The sequence below is a fragment of the Oncorhynchus mykiss genome, chromosome 30 (assembly GCF_013265735.2).
Source record: "Oncorhynchus mykiss isolate Arlee chromosome 30, USDA_OmykA_1.1, whole genome shotgun sequence".
Classification (NCBI taxonomy): domain Eukaryota; kingdom Metazoa; phylum Chordata; class Actinopteri; order Salmoniformes; family Salmonidae; genus Oncorhynchus; species Oncorhynchus mykiss.
This window is the reverse complement of record NC_050570.1, coordinates 17,161,107-17,188,909: the sequence shown is the minus strand read 5'-3', so window position 1 is coordinate 17,188,909 and position 27,803 is coordinate 17,161,107. Positions and strand designations below refer to the sequence as shown.

Here is a 27,803-nt window from a genome sequence, read left to right as displayed (position 1 = left end):
TATGGCAATTTTGTTTTATGTGGGGAGAGTTTTGTGGTTAGTTATGGAACAAATGATAAATAGTGCTTTCTATTGGGCGAACTGAATGGCTTTGCCCTCTTGCAGGAGCGTTTCTTTAGAAACTGGACACTACCTGATACTTACGGAGGAAAGACGGGATGTAAGTGCCAAATGATGCTCTTGACCCAGGTTATGACACGCTACACATCCAAGGAGTCTTCAACTCTCGAGTCACGTACTGTAGTTATAACACAGCTCCCCGTTAAACTATACTCTGGATACTTATTTTAAAACCAAAACACTTTAGGAGATACATTCAATATTGCTCTTAAGTGTTTGATTAAAATTTCTCGCATTTGGCCTGAATTAAGTCAACCATGACTCAGCCACAAATGACAAAAGCAGAGTTGCTGGTGGGTGTTTGTGGTGGGTAAGGCTAGTTTATATTGGACTGTATTGTAATAAAAATGGCTGACATCATTTGACCTGCCAACCAGAAGGGAAAATTAACCAGTCTGATGGTTCGCTAATTATTTAAAACTTGTATAAAAACTGTATAGTTCAATCGTTCAGATGTACAATGTATTGGATGTTAAACTGCAGTACTGTTGGCATAGATTCATTTATTGATTTCTAGCTGTTATTCTAGTGTAAATAGTTTATATAAATTGTCCGTATAGCATGGGTATTCAAAAACCTAATGGTTTTCTGTTCTACCTGATAATGAGGTGCACCCACCTGGTGTCCCAGGTCTAAATCTGTCCCTGATTTAAAATGGAACAAATCCAGTGGAACACCCTTCGAGGTCCAGAGTTGAGTTTGAGGGATAGAATATAAAAAATATATACGTGTTTTGTCTGATTGTGAACTATCTCTGCTACCTGCTGTAGTGCTGACACTGCCCTCTAGGCTGGGTGTGTGTTACTGCCTCCCCCATGCTGTCACAGCATGCCTAGCCTAGTTCTTCTCACAGTGCCAAGCCATGCCACACTGTGTGGGGTGCAACAGATTCCAGTCAGACCAAGGAGACACCGGTCATGGCTAGCTGTTTCATCACAATACATAAGGTAAGCCATTTCACTTCATACATGATAATGTGTTCATACTCCGTGTGATGCCTGTTTAGAGTATGGAAGATCTCCATCCCACTCTGACTGACTGTCCAGGTGTGCAGTGTAGAACATTTTAAAAAAGTGCGTAGGCATGTTAGAAATCAGTCAAAATGCGTTGTCCTTATAAGAGATATAAAGCCGAACAATTGGATTTTGACTGGTGTCTTACACGTCACCTAAGAAGCGTTGGTAAAAGTGGGATTAGTAGGACGAGGTGAGGCATGTTCTGTGTAGTCTTACCTGTAAAAGGTACAGGTATTCTAGTACAACGTGAGAAGGGGGAGGGAGAGATTGAGAGTCTAGGGGGTTACTGGCAGCCCCTGTGTCCTGGAATGTACCAAGGCTTGTTTTTGGGGTGGGACACTATGACCTCAGGCTATGGGATGGGTGGGTGCGATTCGTTAGAAGAGAAAAGACTAAGGTAAGAACTACAATCAGTTCATGCCCAATTAATATGGACTCTGTTGTCAACTGTACCCACAGCAAGACGATGAAGTCAAGTGCTCATTTTGAATTATGTCATTGAGATGACAAATGTCCATTCTTGATCGCAGACAAATCTCTCTCTTATTTTTCTCCCCAGAGAGGAGAGCAAGAGAAACATCTAGTGGAATGCTGTTTCTTTAAGAGAGAGAGAGGGTGAGAGAGAGCGAGAAAGGGAGGGACCTCTTTGCCCTCCAGAAACCAGGAAGGGAATTGAGTTGATCTGCTGGCGCTTGGTTAGCGCATATGGGGCTTTGAGCAGCACGACAGTTAGAGAGAGAGGGAGGGAGAGGAGGGCTGACCCATAACAAGCACCACCACGGCCATCGCAGGTGAGCTAAAAGCACCCCCGCTTACACCCCGCTGTCCGCCCAGGGCCTGTCGACCGGAGGGAGCAGGCACAGAAGGAGAGGAGAAAGGAATGAGGGAGGGGGACAGAGAGAGAGAGAGGAGAGAGCAAGAGGGGAGGGGAGGGGAGGGGAGGGGAGGGGGGGGGGGGGGGGGGGGTTGTCGCAGACAGTAGTTATGGATATGTTTTTATTCCTGGTAAAATACTTATCTGATTCCTGCTTTTACCTTTTTGGGGATGATTCCGTTTCATTTGGTGTGTTTGAGGCATTAACTTTTTGGGCAGGTGGAAGCACTTAGAGGATGAGGTGGATGGGATGTTCAGGGGGGGGGGGGGGTTCTGAACAAGAGAAAGGAGGAACCAAAAATAATTATGTAGAACAAGGTACGATGACAAGCAAATGACAACTTTTCAGAATTTGTCATTCACTAAGAAATCATGCTTGGAGGGAAAAGTTACAAGCAATGTGTTTAAATATATTTTTGCTGGGTTGGTCCTTTCCTCCTGGTTTGGAATTGATCAGAATAGAAATGAGTCTTTAATTTGGTCAGGCCTCTTGAAGTGTGTTTAAAACGTAGACAGAGGGGTAGTCTTACTGAATACAGTGTTTGACTGTGACGGTTCTGGCCGAGAGCCTTTTGTTAGTATGCAGCACGGCCCTGTTTGATGGCTGATCTGTACTTTTAATACCTGGCATCCTGCTAGCAACATACTGTAGTGTATAATTCTGCCCTGAGTGCTTACGTTGGAACAGGCTTGGAGCAGTGGGGGTGGCGAGGGACGGAAAGCTGGGACTCGTAGTTCACAGCAAGGGCTGTGTAGCAGGTCAAATAGCATTTAAGGACTCTACATCCCAGAGTGCCTTGCCCTTGGCCATACAGAAAAGGGAACAGCTGCCAGCCTATCCCAGCAAGGAGGTGTGGTGAGTGAGCGGCTGTCAAGCCAATCACAGACGAGGAAGATATGCAAGAGCAGTGGGCTGAAAATAGAGGGGGGGAGTAGGTGTCTGCTTGTGTGGAATCAGGCAAGGGCTTGCCTGTATGACTAGGGCCACTCGGAAGTTTCCTGTCTGCAAAAGCTCCAGTACTGAGGCAGCAGGCAGGGCCCTACCCAGACACGGAGACAGGAGAGCCGGACAGGGCCTGGGGAAGGGACACGTGCTTCTGCCCAGCTGGTAAGAGCTCAAACTGCACTCTCTCCCCTGACACTGAGGAAAGAGAAAGGAGGAGGAGAGCTGAGGAAATAAATACCAGGTTCTCTCTCTCTGTGTGTGTGTGTGTGTGTGTGTGTGTGTGTGTGTGTGTGTGTGTGTGTGTGTGTGTGTGTGTGTGTGTGTGTGTGTGTGTGAGAGAGAGTGGGATGGGGCTTCAGAGCTCCTGACCCACTTGCAGATCATTTTTTTAAAGATGGTAAATAGGGCACTGTTCAGAGCAGGTAGATCACATCATGTTTATAGAGACTGTTGTCTTAAAGTTTGGGGAATACACACTGTGACATTTTAACACTTTCCTTACTGGGATGATTTAAAATGAGGATGATCTAAAATAATGTGATTGTGTGTAATGTTAATGGTGTAATGGTTATTAATGGTGTTATTAATGTAATAAGTGAGTCTGCTACAGATGATATCTCCCTCCTTACCCTCAGGCACAGCTGTGACATGATGGAAGAAAATGTGACACCTCTTGTGGACAATTTCCCCTCATTAGTGAAGTGTAGAGAATGAGCCGCCACTGGAAACTTTGCCCACTGCCCTTGGGAACTCCTGTATTAGTTTATTAACTTTCAGTTGTTCTTTTCCCCGGCTGCCCACACCCTCCTTCAGTTGTTCTTCTCCCCGGCTGCCCACACCCTCCTTCAGTTGTTCTTCTCCCGGCTGCCCACACCCTCCTTCAGTTGTTCTTCTCCCCGGCTGCCCACACCCTCCTTCAGTTGTTCTTCTCCCCGGCTGTCCACACCCTCCTTCAGTTGTTCTTCTCCCCGGCTGCCCACACCCTCCTTCAGTTGTTCTTCTCCCCGGCTGCCCACACCCTCCTTCAGTTGTTCTTCTCCCCGGCTGCCCACACCCTCCTTCAGTTGTTCTTCTCCCCGGCTGCCCACACCCTCCTTCAGTTGTTCTTCTCCCCGGCTGTCCACACCCTCCTTAAGTTGTTCTTCTCCCCGGCTGCCCACACCCTCCTTCAGTTGTTCTTCTCCCCGGCTGCCCACACCCTCCTTCAGTTGTTCTTCTCCCCGGCTGCCCACACCCTCCTTCAGTTGTTCTTCTCCCCGGCTGCCCACACCCTCCTTCAGTTGTTCTTCTCCCCGGCTGTCCACACCCTCCTTCAGTTGTTCTTCTCCCCGGCTGCCCACACCCTCCTTCAGTTGTTCTTCTCCCCGGCTGCCCACACCCTCCTTCAGTTGTTCTTCTCCCCGGCTGCCCACACCCTCCTTCAGTTGTTCTTCTCCCCGGCTGCCCACACCCTCCTTCAGTTGTTCTTCTCCCCGGCTGCCCACACCCTCCTTCAGTTGTTCTTCTCCCCGGCTCACCTCAAGTAGCCCTCTTGGCATTGTGTGATTTGTGTCACAATGTATTTTAGCCTACTGTCTGTCTCTGTCCTGTCCGTCTGTCTGTCTGTCTGTCTGACTGTCTAAAGACGTTGCAGGAAACATAACTCATTCTAATTCACGGATGCATATTTCTGGCAACCCATACTTGTTGGACTTGTTTTGAAGTGTGTGGGTAAGAGAGAGAGGATGGGGCATATTGTATTGTAATAAAGACACCCACAACTGAGAGGTGTTTAGATAGCTTTCAGAGGCAGTGTTTTTAAAATTATTCATCTGTCAAATGTCAAAGTGTTCTGATGTTACTTTTGCTACCCCCGAGTACCAATTACAAAAGGCTGCACTTACTTTCAGCCTGAATAAATTCCACTAAAAGGTTAAGTCGGGACGCTCCATGTTACCCACAATAGCATCCAGGGGAATTGCAGGGGACTTCAGTGGCTGTGGGTAGGCCCTAGACACCACCCATCAATTTGGCGGTGAGCATGTTGAATACAGTTTGATATTCTTGTATGTTGTGCACCATAATGCCCCAAACTAGCAGGTCCACAGTGACAGGAGGAGACAGGTTGCATGCATGCTTACTGACAGTCTTTGGAAGGCCTCATTTTGGGGTAATGTTGCTTTTGGGTGGTGCACTGAACTATAATCTGCCCCATTTATTAAGGGGGAACTCCCCTTGTCAGCAGCAAAATGTCCCACTGTTCTTGTCCCAAGTAGACAGGCACACAGACATGGCTCTGTCTGTTGTGTTGTTGTTGTGGAGTCTGGGGGGAGTGATAGGGGCTGTCCTGGGCCTGCTGGGTTATGAAGCAGCTCACATAACCTGATCAAATTAGAGGCTGAGATGCAGCCAGGGTAAGAATAGACCGTTGTGTTGTGAGTGGGACTTCACTTTTTACACTTTCCTTTTACGCGGTGGGTTGTCTCCAAGATGTCACACATTTTTGTCTGAGTAATCTATTGTCTGAGTAATCTATTGTCTGAGAAATCCCATGTTGACCTTGGTACTACGTATGGAGAGAGGAGTGGAGCTTATGTCTCCTGTGATCAGAGGGTAGCATATGACAATCTCATGGCTGGTGAGTTCCTGTCTCATTTCCAGACGTTGTTCTAGCCTTCTCAGCAGGCTGAAGGGGATGTGGGCGATGTGGTTGGCCAGCAGGGGCACAGCGCAGTGCAGTGTCTGGAAGAGAGAGAGAGAGGGATGGTCATCTGATAACAGAGCGGGTTCTGTTACACGCCTGTCACAGACACACAGGAAGTCCTCTGCACACAATGCACAGCCGCCTGCACAGAATGGCGCAGGGCTGAGGGCTACTGCTGCTGGGCCTGGCTCTACTAGGGGTGCAGCTGATTTTTGTGCTACTGTGAGTTTGGATCCACTACTTCCTGACTGACAATATGGCAGCGTTAGGGAAGTATAGTTCCAGCAGTAGAAGAGGTTGTGTCTCTGTTTGAAACGGTGCTGCCAGATTTGCAAGTCTGTTTCTGGACCAGCTAGCTCAGGCTGGAGGAGGGAGGCAAGGAAAGCCAAGTAGAGCCTTCACTTTGGTTTACTTTACTTTGCTAGGAGAAGGGGGATGGTACTGTAAACCCATACAATAGTCAGTTATTGATTCCCGACAGTGGCTCTCCAGCTATCTCTTGATCTCTGGGGTAATGGTACCCTTAAAGAACTTAGACCTTTGATATGAAATCATAAAAATCTCCCTCTTCCTCTTGCACTTAACCTTTATTGACAAACATGATATAAGGACTTTATATAATGGTGTCTAACCCCTCCTGCAGTGTGAAGGGTTAGTTTCTTACAGGGGCTAAGAAAAGGTTTCTCGAGTCTCAGACACTTTCGAAGTGCATTAAATGTACAGTATTCCTTGGGCTGATGTCACGGTTGTGAGTTTGTTTAAGATTGCCTCGCCCACTACCTTTCAGTCAGGGGCATTGTGTCTGATTCTTGGCAGCCGTCTGCCGTGTTTCAAGTTGAGCAGCACAGCCCCACCTCCAGTTTTATCAGTTGTTCGCCCTCTTCCTGCTCAGGACCTATCAGGCTTGTTATCCCGGGAAGCCTGGCAGAAATGATTCACACAGCCACACTAGGCCAGGCTCAGCCTCAGTCAGAATCATGTTCTTCTTGGAACTGGCCAGCCCCTGCCCCCCTCCTCCCCATAGTATTTCTGATTATCCTGTAATATCCTCTGTGACATGACCTTGAACCCTGGTGACCCCGGTCCAGTGATTCCCTTTCTCTGGGCTCAATCAACAGGGGGCTGGTCTTAGCCCGTGACAGTCAGCCAGGGAAAGACAACCTGTTTGCACTCTTGCTGTCTAACTATATCACCCACCCTATGCTTCTATGAGTTATACCCTAGTCTACTGTAATTGTTCCAGTGTGGTTGGAGTTAAATTATTCACAGATATACCACTGATCCCCCACACACTTGCACTGCTTGTTCTGCTAAGGATGCTTGTTTTCTGGTTTCTGTGTTGCTCCCTTCAGCAGGGAAACAAAGAAGTGTACGGTTGACTGCTCTTCAAAAGCATCATAGCAAAACACTCAGTTTCAGCGACTTTCATTTTGGTCATGTAAGGAACACCTGAGCTTGTTGTGGGTAAGGATGATAGTCATTTTACTCCAGGAATGAACGGTATGTGTCAGACAAAGACTGTAGCTTCTTTGATCCTGGTCCCTGTTGACCTGAGATTATATTTCCAATATAACGCACCACCCAGTGTATTACAGGTTTTATAACTACCAGTATAACCACACGGTGTCACTGTATTGGTCATTAAATAAGAAGGGTTCTATCTAGGACAGAAGCCCATTTATCACAGTCAAGTGTTAAAAGCCAAATAGACAAAGTTCAATAGAACTGAAACAAAGTCGATGTTCAGCTCAGTGTCTTGCATGGGATCGTCCCCGAAATCTAATCTTGATAGCTGTTCTCCACGTTTGCTGGGCACGCATGGTGGTGGTGGTGGGGGGGGGGGGGGTGTATGCAGCAGTAAGTAGTGGTTTGACTTGCAAAGCAGCACCCTGTGCGTGCAGAGTAGGATCTAGTGAACTAGGCAGGCAACGCTGGATCGGTGGTGGCCCTGGGAACTGAGACGTTGGGGACACCGTGTGGCACTGTGGCCGCTGTCACCCACAGCCATGAATAAGTGATAAGGAATGTTTCAAGCCATGAGTAGGTGTCAGGATCAGGTTTGTTTGCACTGTTGTTTCCTCCTCTTTCTCTCTGTGGGGCTCTCTGTAGGTTCATCCTGGCCCCGGCCTCTTCTCCTCTCCCCCTAGCTCCTGTGTACGAGACAGGACACCTGCATGCCTCAATGGTGACTGGGCTGTATGAGGTAGCCTATGAGACTGTTTTTAACTTCTCTCAGCCTCCACAGATCTGCGTGTGACCCAGGGTCGGGCGTGTATGTCCTGAGGATAATGTGTAAGCAGGTTTGCACCAGGGGCCAGCCCAGCAGCTTGGTGCAGTAAGCAGCAGCATCAGTGAGAGCAGGTTGACTTGGCTGAGGTCTCTGTGGGCTCACCCAGGATCTATTTCCACACTGTGAAGGACATGACCGTTAACCCTGCAGTTGCCTTCTCCGACTCTCTCTCTCTCTTTCGTCTCTCTCTCGTCTCTCTCTCTCGTCTCTCTCTCTCTCTCTCTCTTCTCTCTCTCTCTCTCTCTCTCTCTCTCTCTCTCTCTCTCTCTCTCGTCTCTCGTCTCTCGTCTCTCTCTCTCTCGTCTCTCTCTCTCGTCTCTGTCCTCGCTCCCCTCCCTCAGCATATTCAAATGAGAGGTGGAGGATAATCAAATGTTCCCACGTCAGACAGGGCAGTTTTATCAGAAAAACAATGGGAGAAGTTGTAGTGGCGGTGTGGTCAGGTGCATATAAAATAGTAGGGGGTTGAAGGAGAAAGAAAGTGCTCTAACTTGGCTTGAGCCGAAATGAAAGGGCATTGTGTCATCAATAAAAGACACAAACTACTCCACATGGAACCAAGTGGGGCAGTATTATTTCCATTTGCAAGCTTGTTTGTTTTAAGATTACTGCAAGACAGATGTACTGGTTTACCATAGTAAAGCATTTAAATGTCACACATTATGAGGTGGCATGATTGACAGGTCTTGTTAAGGATTTTTCCTCTTTGTTGAAGGATTGGAGTTAACATCAGAGAAAGTGCAATTAGGTTTCTAGCACTACCCAGAGTTGACTTTTCACAGAGTGTTACCGGAGTATGACCTGTGGTTAGTGTTGCTGCGGTGCCAGATCTCTAGGTGTGGAGAGAGGCGTTGCTTTGTGAGGAGGTGTGGGAGAGAGCCAAGCAGGCGAGAGAAGAGGCAGCCAGGTTGAACACAGCTAGTGTATATACCAAGAGGCTTAATCTGAAGGAATGTCATTTGAATGCGTTGCTCTTATAGAGAATAATCCCACTTGCCTCACCCCCTGCTGGGTCTCCCTGGCAGATGGAGAAGGGTGGGGGGGCTTTATTTAATGTGTGTGTGTGTTTGTCTGTGCTTGTGTAAGTGTGTTTGTAAATGGACAAATCAGGAAGGACTTGCGTTGCCGAGCCCCCCTCCCCCGCGCAGTGCAAGCTGCAGTCGATCATTTTAATCTTACCCACCCCCCACACACACACACACGTGAGCGAGGGGACAGCCTTCCTGAAACTTGGCACACAGTAAAGGGTGGGGTAACCGGCTCAGACCGGATTGACAACCTCCCTTTTTAATACCTTTCCCTCGCAGCTTGTGCATGTCCTCCTCCTCCAGTGAGGTTTTTCCACGGGGTCTGTAACCTCCGCCCCACTCCTCCCCCTTTCCTAACTGACACAGAGCGACGCACAGGCTGCTGTACAGTCCCGGCCCTGCTCCTCCTCCCAGCATGCACTCTGATCCTCCCTGCTCTCCCTCAAACGGCCCTTCACTCTCTCTCATGGTAATAGGTTCAGCAGTGGGCCAATACATCCAGCATTACAGATACAGCATGGATGACAGCTGTTTCAGCACTATGTATGGGAGATGTTGGCCAAAAAGGATGTATGCCATAGCTATACTGTAGTTTCTATTAGATTGGTCTGTGAAGCCAGTATGTCGGCTGTTTGTCAGTGAAATCAATGGTATCTGTAGTGTTTGTATGGTGGTGATGTTACAACATGGCTCACCTCCAGGCCCTTCAGGCTCTTTAATGAACTCTGGGGCCTGGTGTTGTAGAGGACTGTAGTGATGGGCTATTGGCAAGAGAACTCAGCCGTTTTGAAAACTTTCAGTTCTTCAGCTAAACTGGCCAATAGGAACTGACATGATTTAATTTAATTGATCAACAGTATCAACTTTTATACCACGTTGGTTCTAGGGCTGTGAAGATACCAGCATCGTAATGTTTTTTCCATGGCAAAAATGAAAACACGAAGCAGTTCACTCTTTGGTCCTTTTAAAAACATTTTGTGGGCTATAGTTTGGAAAATAATTAATCTGACTCTGGATGACAACATAATGATGTTTGTTTCCAACATTAGGGTTTTTTCCTAAAAAGGTCCTTGCCATTACACATAAACGAGCATCGCAATACTGGTATCGTTCCGGACCTAGTTAGTTCAACGTAATTTAATTGAAAGGACGTGGAATAAACACTAATTCAACCAGTGTGTGCCCAGTGGGTATTAATGGCACGCCACATTATTGTGGCATTAGTGAGCAACATTTCAACACAATATTATTTTCATCTATACTCTCAGGTGTGAAGGCAATTTAAATTACTTTCTTACACGATTTCTGAATAACCACTAGCCCTTACCCTGAGGCACTTCTTATATATCTGGGTGGATGGAAAAATTACAGAGAAAAGATCATTTGAAGATCATTTACTGCGTTTCTATATAAGGAGAAAAGAAAACGTTCAAATGCTGTTTAGAGAACAGCAAAAACAAGCTAGTGTAGGTTCATTCACCTCAGTCCATCTAGAAACACACAGCCTATTAGGAGAGCAGGCATGGTGGGAGGAGCTATAGGATCATGGACTCATTGTAAAGACTGGAATGGCATAGATGGAACGGTATCAAACATATGGAAACCACATTGTAGACTCCGTTCCAGTAATTCAATTCCAGCCATCACAATGAGCCCGTCCCCCTATAGCTCCTCCCACCAGCTATTAGCTATACCACTGTAATGTTATACTCCTGAAATATGAGAACTGAATCACACTGACACCTAGCATCAGCGACTGTTCAGTCAGTTGTAATGATGAATTGCATAAAATCATCAACTCTTTACATATCTCTTTTCTCAAATTACGTAGCGTTCACATTTGTATTCCGAGCCATTACTAATCAAGCTCCGCACAGACAGACGTCAATGGAGCACATAGATGATCGTATTATCAATCATTAGACTATTACTTACGGGGCCTCCAAAGTGGCGGCGTGGTCTAGAGTAGTCGCTACAGACCTGGGTTCGATCCCAGACTGTGTCCCAGACGGTTGTGACCGGGAGACCCATGAGGCGGCACACAATTGATAGGGGAGGGTTAAGCCGGCCGGGAGGTCCTTGTCCCATCGCAGTCTAGTGACTCCTTGTGGCGTGCACGGTGCATGCACGCTGACTTCAGTTGCACAGTGTTTCCTCTGACACATTGGTGCGACTGGCTTCCATGTTAAGCGAACAGTGTGTCAAGAAGCAGTGCGGCTTGGCAGGGTCGTGTTTCAGAGGACGCATGGCTCTCGACCTTGGCCTCTCCCGAATCCATACTGGAGTTGGACATGACTGTAACTACCAATTGGATATCATGAAATTGGGGAGAAAAAGGGGTCAACAAATAGAATATTATTTACGATTCTGTATTAATATCAGCGATGTGGTGGTAAAAAATGATGGGTAAACTATAAACTCCATGTGCTGCTAAAATGGCAAATCCGGGGGCGCAGGCGAACATAACGAGCAAACCACTGTTCATGATTCCATTCTTTTGCAAACAAGCAGGCGCGATTAGAACTCAGTCCTATGAAGAATACAAATGTTCTGAGCTTTGAGCAATATTTAGATTGATTTCCTTTAATACAAATATATATTTTGTACACAAACTTTTTTTCAAATTTGAAAAAAATACAGTGGTCCGGACCTCGGTGTCCTCAAATGTTTGTAATTATGGCCATGTACGTGGTGCTATTACCATATTGCTACTGTAATACCTACCAAATCCCTAGGACTTTGGGCTAGGAATTGAATTGGGCATCTGTGTATTGTGTTTTAAAGACTGAGAACTGATTCTCCCCTCCTTTTCTCCCCCTCTTCTTCCTCCCTCAGACAGGCAGACGGACAGACGGCAGGACGGACACGCGGGCGGCGGCTGTGATTGGCGGCTCTGCGGCAGGCTGGTGGAAGATGTCGTTGGGAGCCGGCGGAAGGGGCGGGCGGCGGCTCAGGGGCACTGGGGGTGGAGGAGGAGGGAGAGGGGAGGTGGCGGAGGAGGGCCTGGTGGGCATCCCCTTCCCCGAGCACAGCGCAGACATCCTGGGCAGCCTGAACAAGCAGCGCCTCAGCGGCCTGCTGTGTGATGTGCTCCTGGTCAACCAGGAGAAGGAGTTCCCCGCCCACCGCTCGGTCTTGGCCTCCTGCAGCCCCTACTTCTACAAGCTGTTCACCTCTGGTCCAACTGCCGACCAGCAGCACGTCTACTCCATCGACTTTGTGGCGGCCGAGGCCCTAGGCGCCTTGCTGGACTTTGCCTACACAGCCACGCTGACCGTCAGCCACAGCTCCGTGGGAGACATCCTGGCCGCCGCCCACCTGCTGGAGATCTCGCCCGTCCAGGAAGTCTGCACTCACCTGCTGGACACCAAAGTGCTCTCCCCGCCGGTAGGCTGGTCATCATGACAACGCTAACTTACCAACACTCCGTCAGCAGTCTCTGTCTTACCATTAACAGTCTCTGTCTTACCATTACATCACAGGCCTCGCATCAAAATATGGTCACTTAACAAACCTTATCCAAAGTTTCTGAAAGTTAAAATACATGTATTCAGTATGGCCTCTGTGGAAACTAGTCGAACCACTCTTGTTTTGAGTTGTTAAAACTATTGTGTTGCAAGTGCCATTCTGGAGCTCCATCCAAATGCGCCACCACAGACCACGTACCACACAACCTCATCGCGTCACGCTAACAAACTAACACTCAGTCATCGGTCTTTGTCTGGCCATCACATCATGCTCTTTATTAGTGTGTCTCTCTCACACACTGCCAAACACACATCCACACCCTGGGGTCACAATAACACTGACCTCAAAACATTTACCCATGCTAAGCCAACCTCAGTCTCTGAGTCTCAGGACAGGGTGCACTTTCACAAGCTGCATTCTACAGACAAAACCTATCGCAGTTAAGCTACAACATTTGCATGGCGGGGAGCGTGTAGAATAGCAGTAGCATGGCCATGTTCATAGTCATATATGTTTCTGTTGTGTGAATATGATATGCATGTGTCCACTCACATTCTATTAGACATTGTATGAGTGTAATGGAATCCTGTTTATCGTAGGCGGGCAGTGAGCGAGGAGAAGAAGAGGATGATGATGAGGAGGAGGGGAAAGGTGGAGGAGGAGAGGTGGAGCAGGGGAATCGGCTGCGGGCCCAGGAGTATCTACAGTACTTCCAGAGAGGGGCCCACTGGAGCAGCAGCTGCAGCACGCCAGAGCTCAGGGACATGCCCACAAACCTGCACTTTAATCATGGCAATGGGGCCCAAAGCAACGGGGCCCCTGGGGGCCCCAGAGAGTACTACTCTCCCCTGGACCTCGCCCTGACCCAGGCCCCCACACAGGACCCTGAAGATGAAGAGGATGAGGATGAGGAGGACGAAGGGGAAGTGGAGCACTCTGAAAGTGGCAGGGACATGCTGGCCTGGGCCAGGGGTAACGGAGGGGGGCCAGGGGCCTCTTTCTACGTCCCAGCCCAGAATGGACATTTTTACCTCCCAACGAAGCCCAAACTGGAGACGGAGGAAGAGGGGGAGGAAGAGGGGGGGCGGGATGGAGAGAGGGGCTCGGCCAGCGCCCTCCTGCAGAAGATGATGGACTCCATCGAGAGGCAGAAGGAGCGGGCCGCGGCCGGGGAGGAGCTGGGGGAGGGAGAGGACCCGGACGTGGAGTTTTACTTGAATTACTTTAACAGCACGCAGCACGAAGATGCCGCTGCCGCCGTCTCACAGGGACTGCTGCCCCTCTGGACGGCACGGGGCGGCTCTAGCCGAGAGAGAGAGAGGGGGGGAGGAGAGAGGGGAGGAAAGGGAGAAGAGAGAGGGGGCGGAGGGGAGAGGAAGATGCGCTCCAAGGCCTTCCAGAAGTGCCCCATCTGCTCCAAGGTCATCCAGGGTGCAGGCAAGCTACCCCGCCACATCCGCACGCACACGGGAGAGAAGCCCTATGAGTGCGCCATCTGCAAAGTGCGCTTCACCAGGTACGCCCCAATTAATGCATTGACCACCCATGTCACATCTACTCATGGTGAGGAGGCGTGATGGAGCAAAAACAAGACCACTGTTGTCCTACAGCCAAGGACAGTCTTACTTAGCATGAGCTATGTTAGCTTAGCCAAATGTTTGCTCTCTGTCAATTAATTAATTTACTAATTAATGTACTATCCTGAAATTAAAGTGAGAAACATAGCTGAAAGCATAGTAAGTCAGTTAAGAACAAATTCTTATTTTCAATGACGACCTAGTAACAGTGGGTTAACTGCCTTGTTCAGGGGCAGAACAACAGATTTTTACCTTGTGAGCTCGGGGATTCTATCTTGGAACCTTTCGATTACTAGTCCAACGCTCTAACCACTAGGCTGCCTGCCGCTCTGATGTCCCCTATCTATGTGGTAATGTAAATCATTTTGCCAAAACCTTTCTGGAAAATGTTAATCAGAGATGAACATGTTTGATATTTCATCTAGTGGAGGGAATCAGGGTGTCATGAAGACGTGTTTTATGAAGACATGGCTCATGGCAAAGTCCTGGAATGTTAACAGGTGGTATAAAAGAGGGTTGTGACACGTTATCTAGGAGGAAGCTGCTGTAAAGTTTTCTGTTCTGATACTGACGGGGATTACAAGCCGAGCGGTGCCCTATCTGTGCCAATGCCGGAATTTGAACTTGTGATCCCTGGTTTTGTTGATTATTGCCCACGACAAAACCGACTGGACCTCTCTCTCCTCTCCCAACCGACCAGCCCTCTCCTTCTCTCTCCCCTCCAAACCGACCAGCCCCCTCCCCCTCTCTCCCCTCCCAACCGACCAGCCCTCTCCCTCTATCTCCCCTCCCAACCGACCAGCCCTCTCCCTCTCTCTCCTCTCCCAACCGACCAGCCCTCTCCCTCTCTCTCCCCTCCAAACCGACCAGCCCCCTCCCCCTCTCTCCCCTCCCAACCAACCAGCCCTCTCCCTCTATCTCCCCTCCCAACCGACCAGCCCTCTCCCTCTCTCTCCTCTCCCAACCGACCAGCCCTCTCCCTCTCTCTCCCCTCCCAACCGACCAGCCCCCTCCCTCTCTCTTCCCTCCCAACCGACCAGCCCCCTCTCCCTCTCTCCCCTCCCAACCGACCAGCCCTCTCCCTCTCTCTCCCCTCCCAACCGACCAGCCCTCTCCCTCTATCTCCCCTCCCTCCCAACCGACCAGCCCTCTCCCTCTCTCTCCCCTCCCTCTCCCAGTCCTTAGCCAGCTAATGAAATCTGTCTGCTAACAGTCAGGCTGCCCAGCTAGCTACAGGCCAGGGTGGACTGCTAGATTAGCGCGCTGTGTCGCTGGTCTCCCTGTATTTTAAGAGCACTACCTCTTCCTTGAATCTATCTTCTTAATGAATGAGTCAATGGACTTGCATTGGAAATAGATGCACACTGGAAATACCCAGGACTAGGGTTGCAAAGGGAGGGTATATTACTGGAAATGTTTGAAGTTTACCAGAAAGCTACCAGAATGTTGGTAACTTTCAAAGAATATATTTAATTTTATCAAATGACATCTAGTGGGCTTTTGGGGTACTTCAGATTATCACAGGTGTGTGTAATTATCTCTGGCTCTCTTGTGTGGCCTTATCACATGTAAAATATATTTTTTAAATAAATACAGAATAATGACAAAGCTATAATACATTATTCTGAATATAAACCATCACCTTAGAATTTAATATGAGGGTTTCCACATGACATATCCTTTATATATACATATTTTGATATACCCTTTGCGCAGGCGGGCGAGCCTGATCTAAATGTGCTTGCTTCTAAATGCAGCCTATCGGCAGTGAAGTGGGAAGCGGGTGTTGTAATCTTAATCCTATTTGATCAGGGTTACGAGTGTGCTGCTTTCGCACTGTAATAAACCACTCCTGTCCTTTAAATATTTCACCCTGTGTCACTGTATGTGTGTAACCATGGTAGCAGTAGTGCCCCTATGTGGCTTGTGTGGGTGCTAAGTAGTTCTCTTAACTCCGGAGGTTTGTTTAGGTGCACTCTGGGTGCTAAAGGGCTGGATGGCAGAGAGACAGATATTATGACTGGGTGGGTAGGTGAGGGAAGCTGAAGGACTGATTCAAATCAAATGTTTTATTGTCACATGCGCTGAATACAACAGGTTTAGACGTTACTGTGAAATGCTTACAATGCTGTTCAAGAAATAGAGTTTAGAAACTAAAGTAAAAAATTAAATAAAAAGTAACACAATAAAATAACAATAACATGGCTATACGTATGCAGGGTTACCGGTATCGCGTCAATGTGGGGGGGTACAGGTTAGTCGAGGTAATTTGTACATGTAGGTTGGGGTAAAGTGACTATGCATAGATAATTAACAGTGAGTAGCAACAGTGTAAAAACAAAGGCGGGGTCAATGTAAATAGTCCGGTGGCCATTTGATAAATTGTTCAGCAGTCTTATGGCTTGGGGGTAGAAGCTGTTTAGAAGCCTTTTGGTCCTAGACTTGGCGCTCCGGTACCGCTTGCCATGCGTTAGCAGAGAAAACAGTCTATGACTTGGGTGACTGGAGTCTTTGACAATTTTTAGGGCCTTCCTCTGATAGCGCCTAGTATATAGGTCCTGGATGTCAGGAAGCTTGGCCCCAGTGATGTACTGGGCCATACACACTACCCTCTGTAGTGCCTTACGGTCGGATGCTGAGCAGTTGCCATACCAGGCGGTGATGCAACCAGTCAGAATGCTCTCGATGGTACAGCTGTCAACCTTTTTGAATATCTGGGGACCCATGCCAAATCTTTTCAGTCTCCTGTGCGGGAAGCCTCAATTAATAAAGTAGAGGGGCCTGAACTTGGCACTAGTAAGGTGTACAGCTAGCTGTCCTACTTTTACAAGATAGCACTTCTACAGACTGTAATCCTAAAGTGTATGTTTTGTCTTCTAATTTAATTTTACTGAAAACTTGCTGTTGATGTTTTAAGAGGAGCTATTGACCCATTGATTAGTCTCTGACCCATTGATTAGTCTTACTTTTTTGGGTTTGTCCAAAAAAGTGACAAGAGAAACTAACGCTTCTGCAACCCTTAATCTAAACTAAAGGTTCAATAAAGAAAATATACAGTTTCGTTCACAAGCATTTTTGTTTAATTGAGTTTATTTCCACTTTCCAGTGTTATATGTGATATTCTTTGAAGGTAGCGGCACCAGAAATAGATCTCCCCTGAACCTAGCCACACTGTCTGTGAACGTTGAGCTCCGGGCCAGGTCTCTACATGTACTTTGAGAAATGGTGTAGATAACTGTAAGTGAAAAGTGTGAAGGAAAAAATAAAGTAAAAAATAGTTCTACAAGCAAAGAATCCTCAATTCCAGCATGGCTGGACCTTTACGAGGCCTTTCTTCCACAATATCCACACTTAAGACCGTGTGACCACTACTATTATTTTCCAAACTTTTGTATTTATTCCTGGCCTGTCCTCAGATGACCTTGCTGCCATGGCAGAGTAAACAACCTGGAGGAGGTCCATTAGGTGTTATAGTGAAGGAGATAGACACAGGGAGACAAACACCCTACTTTAAGATCACAGAACAATATGTACTGTAGCCTATGTTGCAAAGTAGCGGAGCATTTTCTATTTTGTTTCAATGTCAACACAGACATGTTTTAAATGGACATTTTTCAAGATTGTGATTCTTAGCCTATCGTTTGGTTAATGGTTGTAGTTTGCTTCTTATTTTAACGACCCTTGTTGCTATCGGAGTTCCTACTGTACTAATCAATTCTGTTGTTTTTCTGTACTGAGCCTCTGTGTTCTTCCTCCGCAGGCAGGACAAGCTCAAGGTTCACATGCGTAAGCATACGGGAGAGAAGCCTTATTTGTGCACGCAGTGTGGTGCTGCGTTCGCCCACAACTACGACCTGAAGAACCACATGCGCGTGCACACAGGCCTGCGGCCCTACCAGTGCTCCAGCTGCTTTAAGACTTTTGTGCGTTCAGACCACCTGCACCGCCACCTCAAGAAGGACGGATGCAACGGCATCCCCTCCCGCCGCGGCCGCAAGCCTCGTGTGCGGGACCCCGGGCTCCTGGAGGTCCCTGTGGGGCTGGCGGGCCCCGGCCCTCGGAGTGGCAGGGGGAGACGGCGCATGGAGGCGGCTTCAGCTGCGGCGGTGGAGGGGGCCTCCAGGGCCCATGCACACAGTCCTCAGCCCCAGGAGATGGCAGGGGAGCCGGGGGACTGAGACAGGGAGGGACGCTGGACGCCATATTCATACTGGGACCCTGAGGGGCCGCCACCGAAACCAAGGGAGAAAAGAACACGCTATGAACAACGGCAAACAAAATAAACACAACAACTAACTATTCCTCTATATACCAAATCAGGGTGTCACCAATCTAATATTTTCCGTTTATTTTATCCCTTTGCTTTAGGAAACAGAGTAGACACACACACGAGTCAGCGTTCTGTTAAAGAGCAAAGAACGCTTCAAATCACACCTCCATGATGTCTCCTTTCTGGGTCATTTCTGTCTCATCTGGGTTTCTGTTCATTTGGCAAAAGTGCTTAAGCTTATGTATAACCAAACAACAGAAAAACCTGAGAAACTATGCAGTTAAAATAGATTCTATTGGTTTGGACTTCATAGCCTTTAAACTTTGAGGTGTCCCACATCTATTGGCTGCTGCATTGGTGAACGGAGTGTGATCTCTCATATTCAGATGGAAAGCAACCGATCTTTTTCTATTCTTTTGCATTTCTACAATGTACAGTTACTATAGAAATAGTAGTATTGTCAGAATATGACAATATATGCAAGATTAACTCAACCACACCTCTGATGCAGAAATAATCATTGTTTTCAAATGCTCCAGAAAGAATCAGACAAGGATTTGATTTAAGTGTCACTTACTCTTTAAAATATATTTTTAAATCTATGGTTAATCTTTTTAAAATGTTAAATGTCGAGTTGAATCCACGTTTGGGGGGGGCTCTTCCATTGCAGGGGTAAGGACCGCAAGAGCAGGGGGTGTGTTTCTAAAGCACTACTATGGTCATGTTGCCAGGTGACCACGTCGTTGACTACCAATCACAACCCTGACATTTCAGCCTTTCTATTTTCTTTTTGATTTGTCTTAATTTTTTTCCGTTGTTTGTTTCTTGTTTGAGTTGACTGCTTTGGGTACTTGACACTTTACAGTTGTATACATGTAGATACGTTAGGCGCTGATTATATTGGTCCCTTTTTAATGCTGAGATATATTAGCCTACCAATTGGGGTTTCCTTCAGCTTGATGTCAGATTTCTCACAGAGTGAAGCTTGTGGGTAAAAGAGAAAAGAAACTGTATGAATGTTAGAGTATATTGAATTGAGAAACCCATTGGTCCTAAACGTAACACTTGATTGAGATGTATAGAGTTACTGCCCAAAGAAAGAAGAGTTACTAGCTATGTGCTTAACTTTGTGCAGTTCTGACAGAATCTTCCCTGGTTTGAGGAGAGATGGCAGTGTCTAACCAACAGCAGGTTGAAAGAGACCAAAAGCAGGGATAGACAGAGATGAGATGAGCACCTTTTTTATACGTTTGCACAGCTTTACTAAAGATATCCAACAGAGAGATGTATATTTAAAGGGGGTCGTCAGGGAAAGGAGGTGTGTAATAGTGCGTATTCCAATCTTTTTTTTGTCCTGGGGACCACGAAAACCACGAGGCAACCTGTGTGGTGAAGAGAGCAATAAATACCTGTCCAAGTTGGGAGGCCAAATAAGTGCGCAGCTGGGTGTTGGGGGATGGGTGGCGAGGGGAGGGCGAGTGGAGGGGGATTTCACAATGTCTGTTGCATTCCAAAATATAATCTCCTCGGCACAGCCATGTTTCCAGGCAGAACGGGTTCAAATCAGGCCTTCTCTCTCCCACTTTAGTCCTCCAATGCCCCAAAACCAGCCTGTGGAGTGCAGGGTATTATAGAGCCCTGGGTAGAGAAGGTCTACTCAGTGGCTGACTGGACTGCTGCTGGGTGTTTGTGTGTGTGGCAGCCAGGGTCTTTTCTCTGGCCACATCAGTGCAGTGTGACTCACTCACAGACGGGCTGGGAGTGTCAGCAGCTCCTCCAGTTGTGGGCACGTTCAAACACGCTCCCCAAACTGCTGGCGCACTAAAAACCAGGCAGACACTAAAGTGGGCGAAAAACACGAGGGCAGCCACTAGGTGTTGCTCTACAGACTTATGACGTGTGTTCGGTATGGGCCACTGGCTCACATACATCTGGACATGTTTGTCTTGGTCAGTACACTCTTAACCACACAGAGGAGAGGGTGCCGTGCCAGTGACTTAGATCCAATTCCCCTGCCATTGCTGCAATGCGGTGTCCTGAGTATCAGTCCTTTGCACCTTAATGGGAAAGAAGCAGGTTCTGAATGCACTTTGTTACTGAGAAGGGCACTTTTGTCAAAGAAACGGGTACTTTGAAACAAAGTAAGGCGAATGAGCTTAATATCCCCAACGCAAGTGCTGCCGTTAAGCTTGTTTTCTGGTTTTGTTCAGTTTTTGACGACAAGCTGCCAAAAAAGAAAGAAATGTATGTGCGTTTTGGATCTTAAGAGAATTCCGGCGGGTTCAGAAATGAACATGTTGGGTTTTGTGACCATACAAACTTTTAAAAATACAAAATAACCCCATGTAACTGATTGCACTTGAAGTTAAGTTTTGGTTAAAAAAAAAATATATATATATATATATATATATATATATATATATATATATATATATATATATAGTCTATATTCATGTCTTAATGCAGAGCAGGGGACGAGTGGAGGGGGTGGGGCCGGAGTGTGTGTGAGTGGTTGTGCATGGCTGGAGGGTCTCAGGGCAAGCCTGGATAAACAAACTATCTCCACCCATCTGTTCACCAGCTCCCCTCTCATAGCTCCACATATTATCGCAGGGAAGAAAACACAGTCAGACACCAACTCCAACTGCACGGCAGTTCCATCATACACATACTATTTTCCAAGTAGTGGCTAACTAAGGGGTGTGGGAGTATACTTGAAACATCCACACACCCTAAACCATCTTTTCCATCGCTTTTCACCGCTTTGTATTCTGTTGCAATCTTTATTTCCCTGGGATTTGTTATTGAGCAGTTTGACTCCTTTTAGATGAATGTATTCATTAGTCTGTCAGTGTGGACATCTACAATGATCAAGTCAAATACTAGGAGGTAGTAAGGGGTGGTTGATATGTATAGCCTGAATGCCAGGAGCTCGGTGTAGGGTCATGTATATGCACAGGTCTGATGAAAGCCATAGTTCGGTAAGGTGTTAGGCTTCTAAGTTACCCCTCCCAAGCATATGTAACCATTTAAACGGGTGACATTCTTGGGCCTTAGTATTGTGATTTCAAGTTGTATTCCTATTTGATTTCTTTATTCTTTGGCTAAGCCAAAATTGACCCAGATTGCACATAGGACACACTTATAGAGATATGCCCTAGTTGCTCTTCATGTCTGGTGTATAATATGAAGGTATGAAAGTAATCCCAGACATTATATCTAGAATGAGACCGCCTCTGACCAAGCCACACACCAACGAAGCCCACCCCCTCTATGTATGCAGCAAATTGTGTGGAATCATACACAACATTTACTTGAGTTCACATTTCTCCCTTTATTTCTGTGGACTTTACAATGGTGGAGATGGAATAGCTTGTCCTTTATGTCTTTATGTAAAAAAAAAAAACATCTTAAAGGTTCTGCTACAGCATTCCTTCTTTTTCTAACCAACTTTATGGCTGTTTTTGTGTGGGTGGGGGTCAGGGTATGGGATGTGGTTTAGGGAGGGTGGGGTATTTTATGAAGTCGGGCAGAGGGGTGTTTTGGGTGGGGTTGGGGATATAAAGCCTGATAGCACTGGAAATAGTGCTATAGCTGAGACAACAAGAGTTTGCACTAAAGTCATGTCCTTGTCCTGCTAAGGGTAGGAGGGCATGAGACCTCAGCAAGGCCCTTGAGTTTCCATGAGCACAGAGTGTTACACACTCAGCGGTCCAACACACAGAGGTCATCCATTCCCCTAACCAGCAGACTTGATCATGTAAAGGTTCTTCTGAGAAGTATACCAACATTAATTAACCAAACCAAAGCAGAAAAAGACTTTGATAAGTCATTGCACATTTAAGCTGTCTTATCATGTTGAATGTATACAGCAAAGCCTAAAGGTGCTTTGAAAGTTGTAGAATAGTTCACACAGAGGAGACAAAAGTCATGTAACTACAGCGAATCTGAAACTCTCCCTCCATGTTTGAAATGTTGTAAACATTCAGACCCTATATATAACTTATATAGCTACCTCTGGGAGGTAGTATGACAACCCTCTGAGCAGTGTGTTCAGCAGCAGTGTCTAGATAAATTCAGGTGTCCTTTAGGTAGAGTGAGTGTTCTCTGGGACTCTGTGGCCTTGTCTGAGGACTAAGCTTTGTTTAATGGGTCGAGTAGCAGGCTGGGCTCTGTTTGTCTGTCTCGCCAGGTGGACATGGGATATGGGTGAGAACGTGACTTAAAACAGAAGGAAAGCAAGAACCCCTCCCTCTTTTTAATTGTAGAACACCTTAATCTAACTTCCTAATGGTCAGTTAAAACATGTGGATGTTGAGGAGTGTGGCTGAAAATCTCTGGTGAGCCACTCTCAATCAAACTCTCACTGTATTGTTTGATCAAACTACTATGACTTACTTATAAATGGTGAACCTATGACCTAATTGTTCTACTGGTTGATGGTGTGGTGTAGTTCTCTGCTACTTCCTTGCCCTATGTTCCCATGGTCCTACTCCTGGTGAGACCTCCCAGGCTCAGCCCCTGACCTCTGTTACTCCGACACACGCTACACTGACAAGGTGTCTCACAACTCCTTCAAGAAAAGACTTATTGTTGGTGTTTATCCAAATCGTCCTGTTTTGTTCCTAAGTTATTAAGAAAAAGAAAAGAACATATCTGAAAGCATTAAAAACTACGCAAAACATTTGATAACAATTATAACTGTAATAATCATAGAACAGGAGTGGGTAATGGTGGTGGAGGATATGTTTTGTTAGTGGTGCTGCACACCTGAATGTCCAGGCTGGTGAAGCACAGCAAGCTGAGGATGACATATGTAGTATGGCACAATGCACAGCGTGGCTCTGGCACTGGTACAGCTATCCCTGGGGCCTATCAGAGGCTATTGGCTGGTTGGTCGGCCAGTTTACTGTAGGAGTCACTATCTACGTCAGTGGGGTACAATGGTTTGCAAAAAGTGGGAGAGACCAGATCAGGGAAGTTGTGCTGTGCAATGGTTCAGGTTGCCCCTTCTTGTTGTGTTTCACTGGGAATTATATGATGTAGCAAAATGGTGGACGATATAGGGGAGTCACAGAATTGGTGATGGGGAAATGATCTACTTTTCTGTTAGTGCTTCTCAGGTGGAAAGCAACACTGCAATGCATTGCGTTTCAATTTCTGTTTCTGTTCAGTTTGTGATTTGACCCCAGTAACATCCATTTGTACAATTGCCAAATTGTACCAATGTTTAACAAAATGTTTCCCAGAACGTAGAGCGGGGAAACATTTGGTTCCCCATTGCCATGTGACTGTGACCCCTATTGCTTTACCTAATGTTGATTCAATGGCTTGTCTGTGGGAGGGAGAGTGCTGAGAAGTCTGTGTTAATCAGGTTGAAACATGCATAAAAGTATCTGGGTATGAGAAGCACAGAGGGGAGGGTAGAAGGGTGGGTTCTCTCTCCAGACCCTGGTTTCCATATCTCTAAAGACAGGCCTTTGATTAGAGATCACAGGCCCTCAGCAGGGGAAGCTGAGGGAGGGAGGGAAAAAGAGACTCACTCGTGGTTTAAAGCCACCAACCAATAGAGGATACATTCCATAACTTCATACAGTAATTCCCGCTTTTGAGTCTTGGCGTGGGGAGACGGAGGGGGTGGAGGGAGAGGAACAGTCAGCGTTTTACAGCCGAGTGTTTCAATCTGTCCATTCCACCTCCTACCACCCCCAGTCTGACAGACAGACAGACAGGCAGGCAGTGAGCTCGGCCTCTCGAGGCTTGGCCGTCCGACTGCCTGAATGTCTCAGCTTCTGCGATTGTAACAAAGCACTTTGCGAAAGGCCATCCAGAATATTGTTTGCTGTTTTTTGGGGGTTATTACTATTGTTATTATTGTTTATTCTTGTTGATATTTTTATTTCATTATGGATTTTTATTTAAATGCAAAGCTACATGAAAATGAGAACTTGAATATTTGATATTTGGGTTGAAATCCATTCGAGCTACCGCCCCACTAGGCCATACATACACCTCTGGCATACACACAGTCTCAGCTAATAGATGCAGCTCAGTGGGGATACACTCGGAGTGAAAGGGTTTTAAGGCAAGGTCTCCTTCATCTCCACATACAATCTCTTTGGAAAACAAGTCATATAATCTCATTGGGAGAGTTGCGCTGCACAGAAACTTCCATAACAGTTGAGAAGCTTTCTGAGAAGGCTAACTGGGTAGTTCTACTTAATGTCAAACATGCAGTACTTTGTAGGTTTAAAGCTCATTTATTTGTATCTCTCACGTCACTTACACATACTGGTTCATTAATGTATGTGGTGTCTCTTTGCTGTACAATAGTGCCCCTTGTGTAGCTAGAGTAAATTGCTGGATCTGGTATCCTCAAATCATTCTGAGACATGAAAATAGGAACGACCAAATTTTTCAGTCAAATCAAAATTAGTTTTAGCAAAATAGAGTAGTATGCAGACATGTAGCAGAGGTGTGAGGGAGAAGAGAGTGACTATCCATTGTAGATTGATTTCTAACTGTAAAAATCACTATCCATCCATTCTAGTTTAAAACGCAGGGGCAGCAGAGTATTCCCTGTCTGTCAGGCTTGGATGCTAAAAACGCTGTCCTCTTCAGAAAAGTCCTTTTCATTAACATTGTCTGTCAGTGTATTTTGGAAGCTATACAGGGCTATGCAGGGGATAGGTGGTTCTGGAGAATTTGCACTTTTGGCTACAAAAATAAATTGTATTGTATATGAGACCACTAAATCCACACCGTCTAAACCATATAATTCCATTTGTTTTGTTCTGTTTTTCTCTTTGTAATATATCCCAAAATGTCTGGCGTCCTTGGTTGAAAGAAAATACGATCTTTCTATTAAAAAAAAACAATGGTTGTGACTTGTTTGTCTGCATGCACATGTTTGTTTATAACTAAGAATGGACACTAGCAAATGCATTCAAGAGCAAGCCTCTGGCGTTTGTCATTTTGAATGTCAGGCAAATGGTTTCTGTCTCTATTATTTTGCCCACACACTAAAACCACATCAGATAGCCTTCCCAAGTATAAGTTTCTCATCAAATATTATCTAAAAACAGCTAATAGTACTGCAATAGTTTGCATAGTTAATGAATATGTATTTGTACATTCAGAATGTTTCACTTTAAAATCGTCCCACTGAAAAATACAGCAATCCAACCTGTTTGTGAATTTTTAATAATTAAGAATATTAGAAATTACACATGTACCTTAACTATCAATGTAATGTCCGAGAAATTATTGCTATCTTTTACAGTATTTTTCAATCGCGTTGGTGCTATTTTCACACGTATGTTGTGAATTATCAAAACTCTTAGTACAAAACTCCAAACTGGTAACACTTGTAATGCAGCAAGTCTCATATTCAAAACTTTTTCACTATTGAACCAAAATATACATTTACTGTGGAATACCATGAGCATAAAACAATGATATCTTCTCAAATGTTTTTCTTCTTTTAACAAGTTAGTTTTTTTCAATCGCTTTTGTGTAATTTTCACAAGTATGTGGTCAGTTTTCACAACTATTGTACAAAATTCATCTAGAAATACAGTTTTCACATTGCAATACATGTTCAAAAAAAGTCATTGCCTTTTACAATGCAATGCTCACATTACTTTTGTTATGATTCTTTTCTCATTTGTTAAAATACATTTTATTACTTAATCTGTTAGCTCTTAATTGATAATCACTAAATTGAACACAGTGGCCTCCATCATTCTTAAATGGAAGAAGTTTGGAACCACCAAAACGCTTCCTAGAGCTGGCCACCCGGCCAAACTGCGCAATCGGGAGAGAAGGTCATTGGTCAGGGAGGTGACCAAGAACCTGATGGTCACTGACAGAGCTCTAGAATTCCTCTGTGGAGATGGGAGAACCTTCCAGAAGGACAACCATCTCTGCAGCACTCCACCAATCAGCCATTTGTGGTAGAGTGGCCAGACGTAAGCCACTCTGTAAAAGGCACATGACAGCCCGCTTGGAAAAGGGCCAAAAGGCACCTAAAGACTCTCAGACCATGAGAAACAAGATTCTCTGGTCTGATAAAACCGAGATTGAACTCTTTGGCCTAAATGCCAAGCATCACGTCTGGAGGAAAGCTGGCACTATCCCTACGGTGAAGCATGGTGGTGGCAGCATTATGCTGTTGGGATGTTTTCCAGTTGCAGGGACTGGGAGACTAGTCAGGAAGCAAAAATGAATGGAGCAGAGAGATCCTTAATGAAAACCTGCTCTAGAGCGATCAGGACCTCAGACTGGGGAGAAGGTTCACCTTCCAACAAGACAAAGACCCCAAGCACACAGCCAAGACAACGCAAGAGTGGCTTCAGGACAAGTCTCTGAATGCCCAGCCAGAGCCCGGACTTGAACCCAATCGAACATCTCTTGAGAGACCTGAAAATAGCTGTGCAGCAACGCTCCCCATCCAACCTGACAGAGCTTGAGAGGATCTGCAGTGAAGAATGGGAGAAACTCCCCAAATACAGGTGTGCCAAGCTTGTAGTGTAATACTCAAGAATACTCAAGGCTGTAATTGCTGCCGAAGATGTTTCAACAGTAGTACTGAGTAAAGGGTCTGAATACTTATGTAAATGTGATATTTCAGTTGTTTTTTTATAAATCAGCAAAAATGTAAAAAAAACTTTTTGCTTTGTCATTATGGGGTCTTGTGTTTAGATTGACGGGGGAGGAAACAATTTAATCAATTTTAGAATGAGGCTGTAACCTAACAAAATGTGGAAAAAGTCAAGGGGTCTGAATACTTTCTGAAGTCACTGTATATACAGTGCCTAAAGACAGATTAACTAGCATGGCTTGACCAGCTTAACCAGCATAGCTACCTCAGCATTCTACAGCGATACACCACCCCATCTGGTTTGTGCTTAGTGGGACTATCATTTGTTTTTCAACAGGACAATGACCCAACACACCTCCAGGCTGTGTAAGGGCTATATGACCAAGAAGGAGAGTGATTGAGTGCTGCATCAGCTGACCTGGTCTCCACAATCACCTGACCTCAACCCAATTGAGATAGTTTGGGATGAGTTGGACCGCAGAATGAAGGAAAGCAGCCAAGTGCTCAGCATATGTGGGAACTCCAAGACTGTTGAAAAGCATTCCAGGTGAAGCTGGTTGAGTGAATGCCAAGAGTGTGCAAAGCTGTCATCAAGGCAAAGGGTGGCTACTTTGAAGAATCTAAAATATGTTTTGATTTGTTAAACCATTTTTTGGTACCAAAATGATGCTATATATAGTAATGTGCTTATTATAGTGATAACTATTATTAGTTTAATTCACAGTAAGTTTTAAAAAGTCTGATATTGACAAGATCAGATATGCACTTCATGTAACAATGCATCCCTTATACAGTAAACATGTATCCAAAAGGAAGTTGCTGGGGTGAGATTCACACTAAAAGTGTCTGCTATGTAAATGGCATATATTATGGCATTACAGGACTGTTTTGGCCAATGCAATTTTATAGTAAAGCAGTGTGAATCACAC

General features: G+C 45.9%; 1 protein-coding gene across 2 annotated transcripts; it reads left to right on the top strand.

Annotated features, from left to right (window-relative positions):
- The first annotated feature begins 1,512 nt into the window (after positions 1-1,512).
- On the top strand, positions 1,513-20,507 carry LOC110521437 (zinc finger and BTB domain-containing protein 7A). 2 transcript variants are annotated; one of them, XM_021598982.2, is made up of 4 exons: positions 1,513-1,927; positions 11,793-12,344; positions 13,025-13,941; positions 17,763-20,507. In XM_021598982.2, the coding sequence occupies exons 2-4, from the start codon at positions 11,871-11,873 to the stop codon at positions 18,178-18,180; spliced, it is 1,809 nt and encodes a 602-aa protein (XP_021454657.1). In that variant the 5' UTR covers positions 1,513-1,927; positions 11,793-11,870; the 3' UTR covers positions 18,181-20,507. The 2 variants fall into 2 exon arrangements, with proteins under 2 accessions (XP_021454657.1, XP_021454658.1); XM_021598983.2 differs by lacking the exon at positions 1,513-1,927 and adding an exon at positions 2,121-3,118.
- Positions 20,508-27,803: the final 7,296 nt, after the last annotated feature.

Excerpts from the sequence above, each read along its gene's own strand:
- LOC110521437 (XM_021598982.2), top strand. The coding sequence starts at position 11,871 with ATGTCGTTGGGAGCCGGCGGAAGGGGCGGGCGGCGGCTCAGGGGCACT. Across the intron at positions 12,345-13,024 it reads CCAAAGTGCTCTCCCCGCCG|GCGGGCAGTGAGCGAGGAGA; the intron begins GTAGGCTGGTCA and ends TGTTTATCGTAG. Across the intron at positions 13,942-17,762 it reads TGCAAAGTGCGCTTCACCAG|GCAGGACAAGCTCAAGGTTC; the intron begins GTACGCCCCAAT and ends CTTCCTCCGCAG.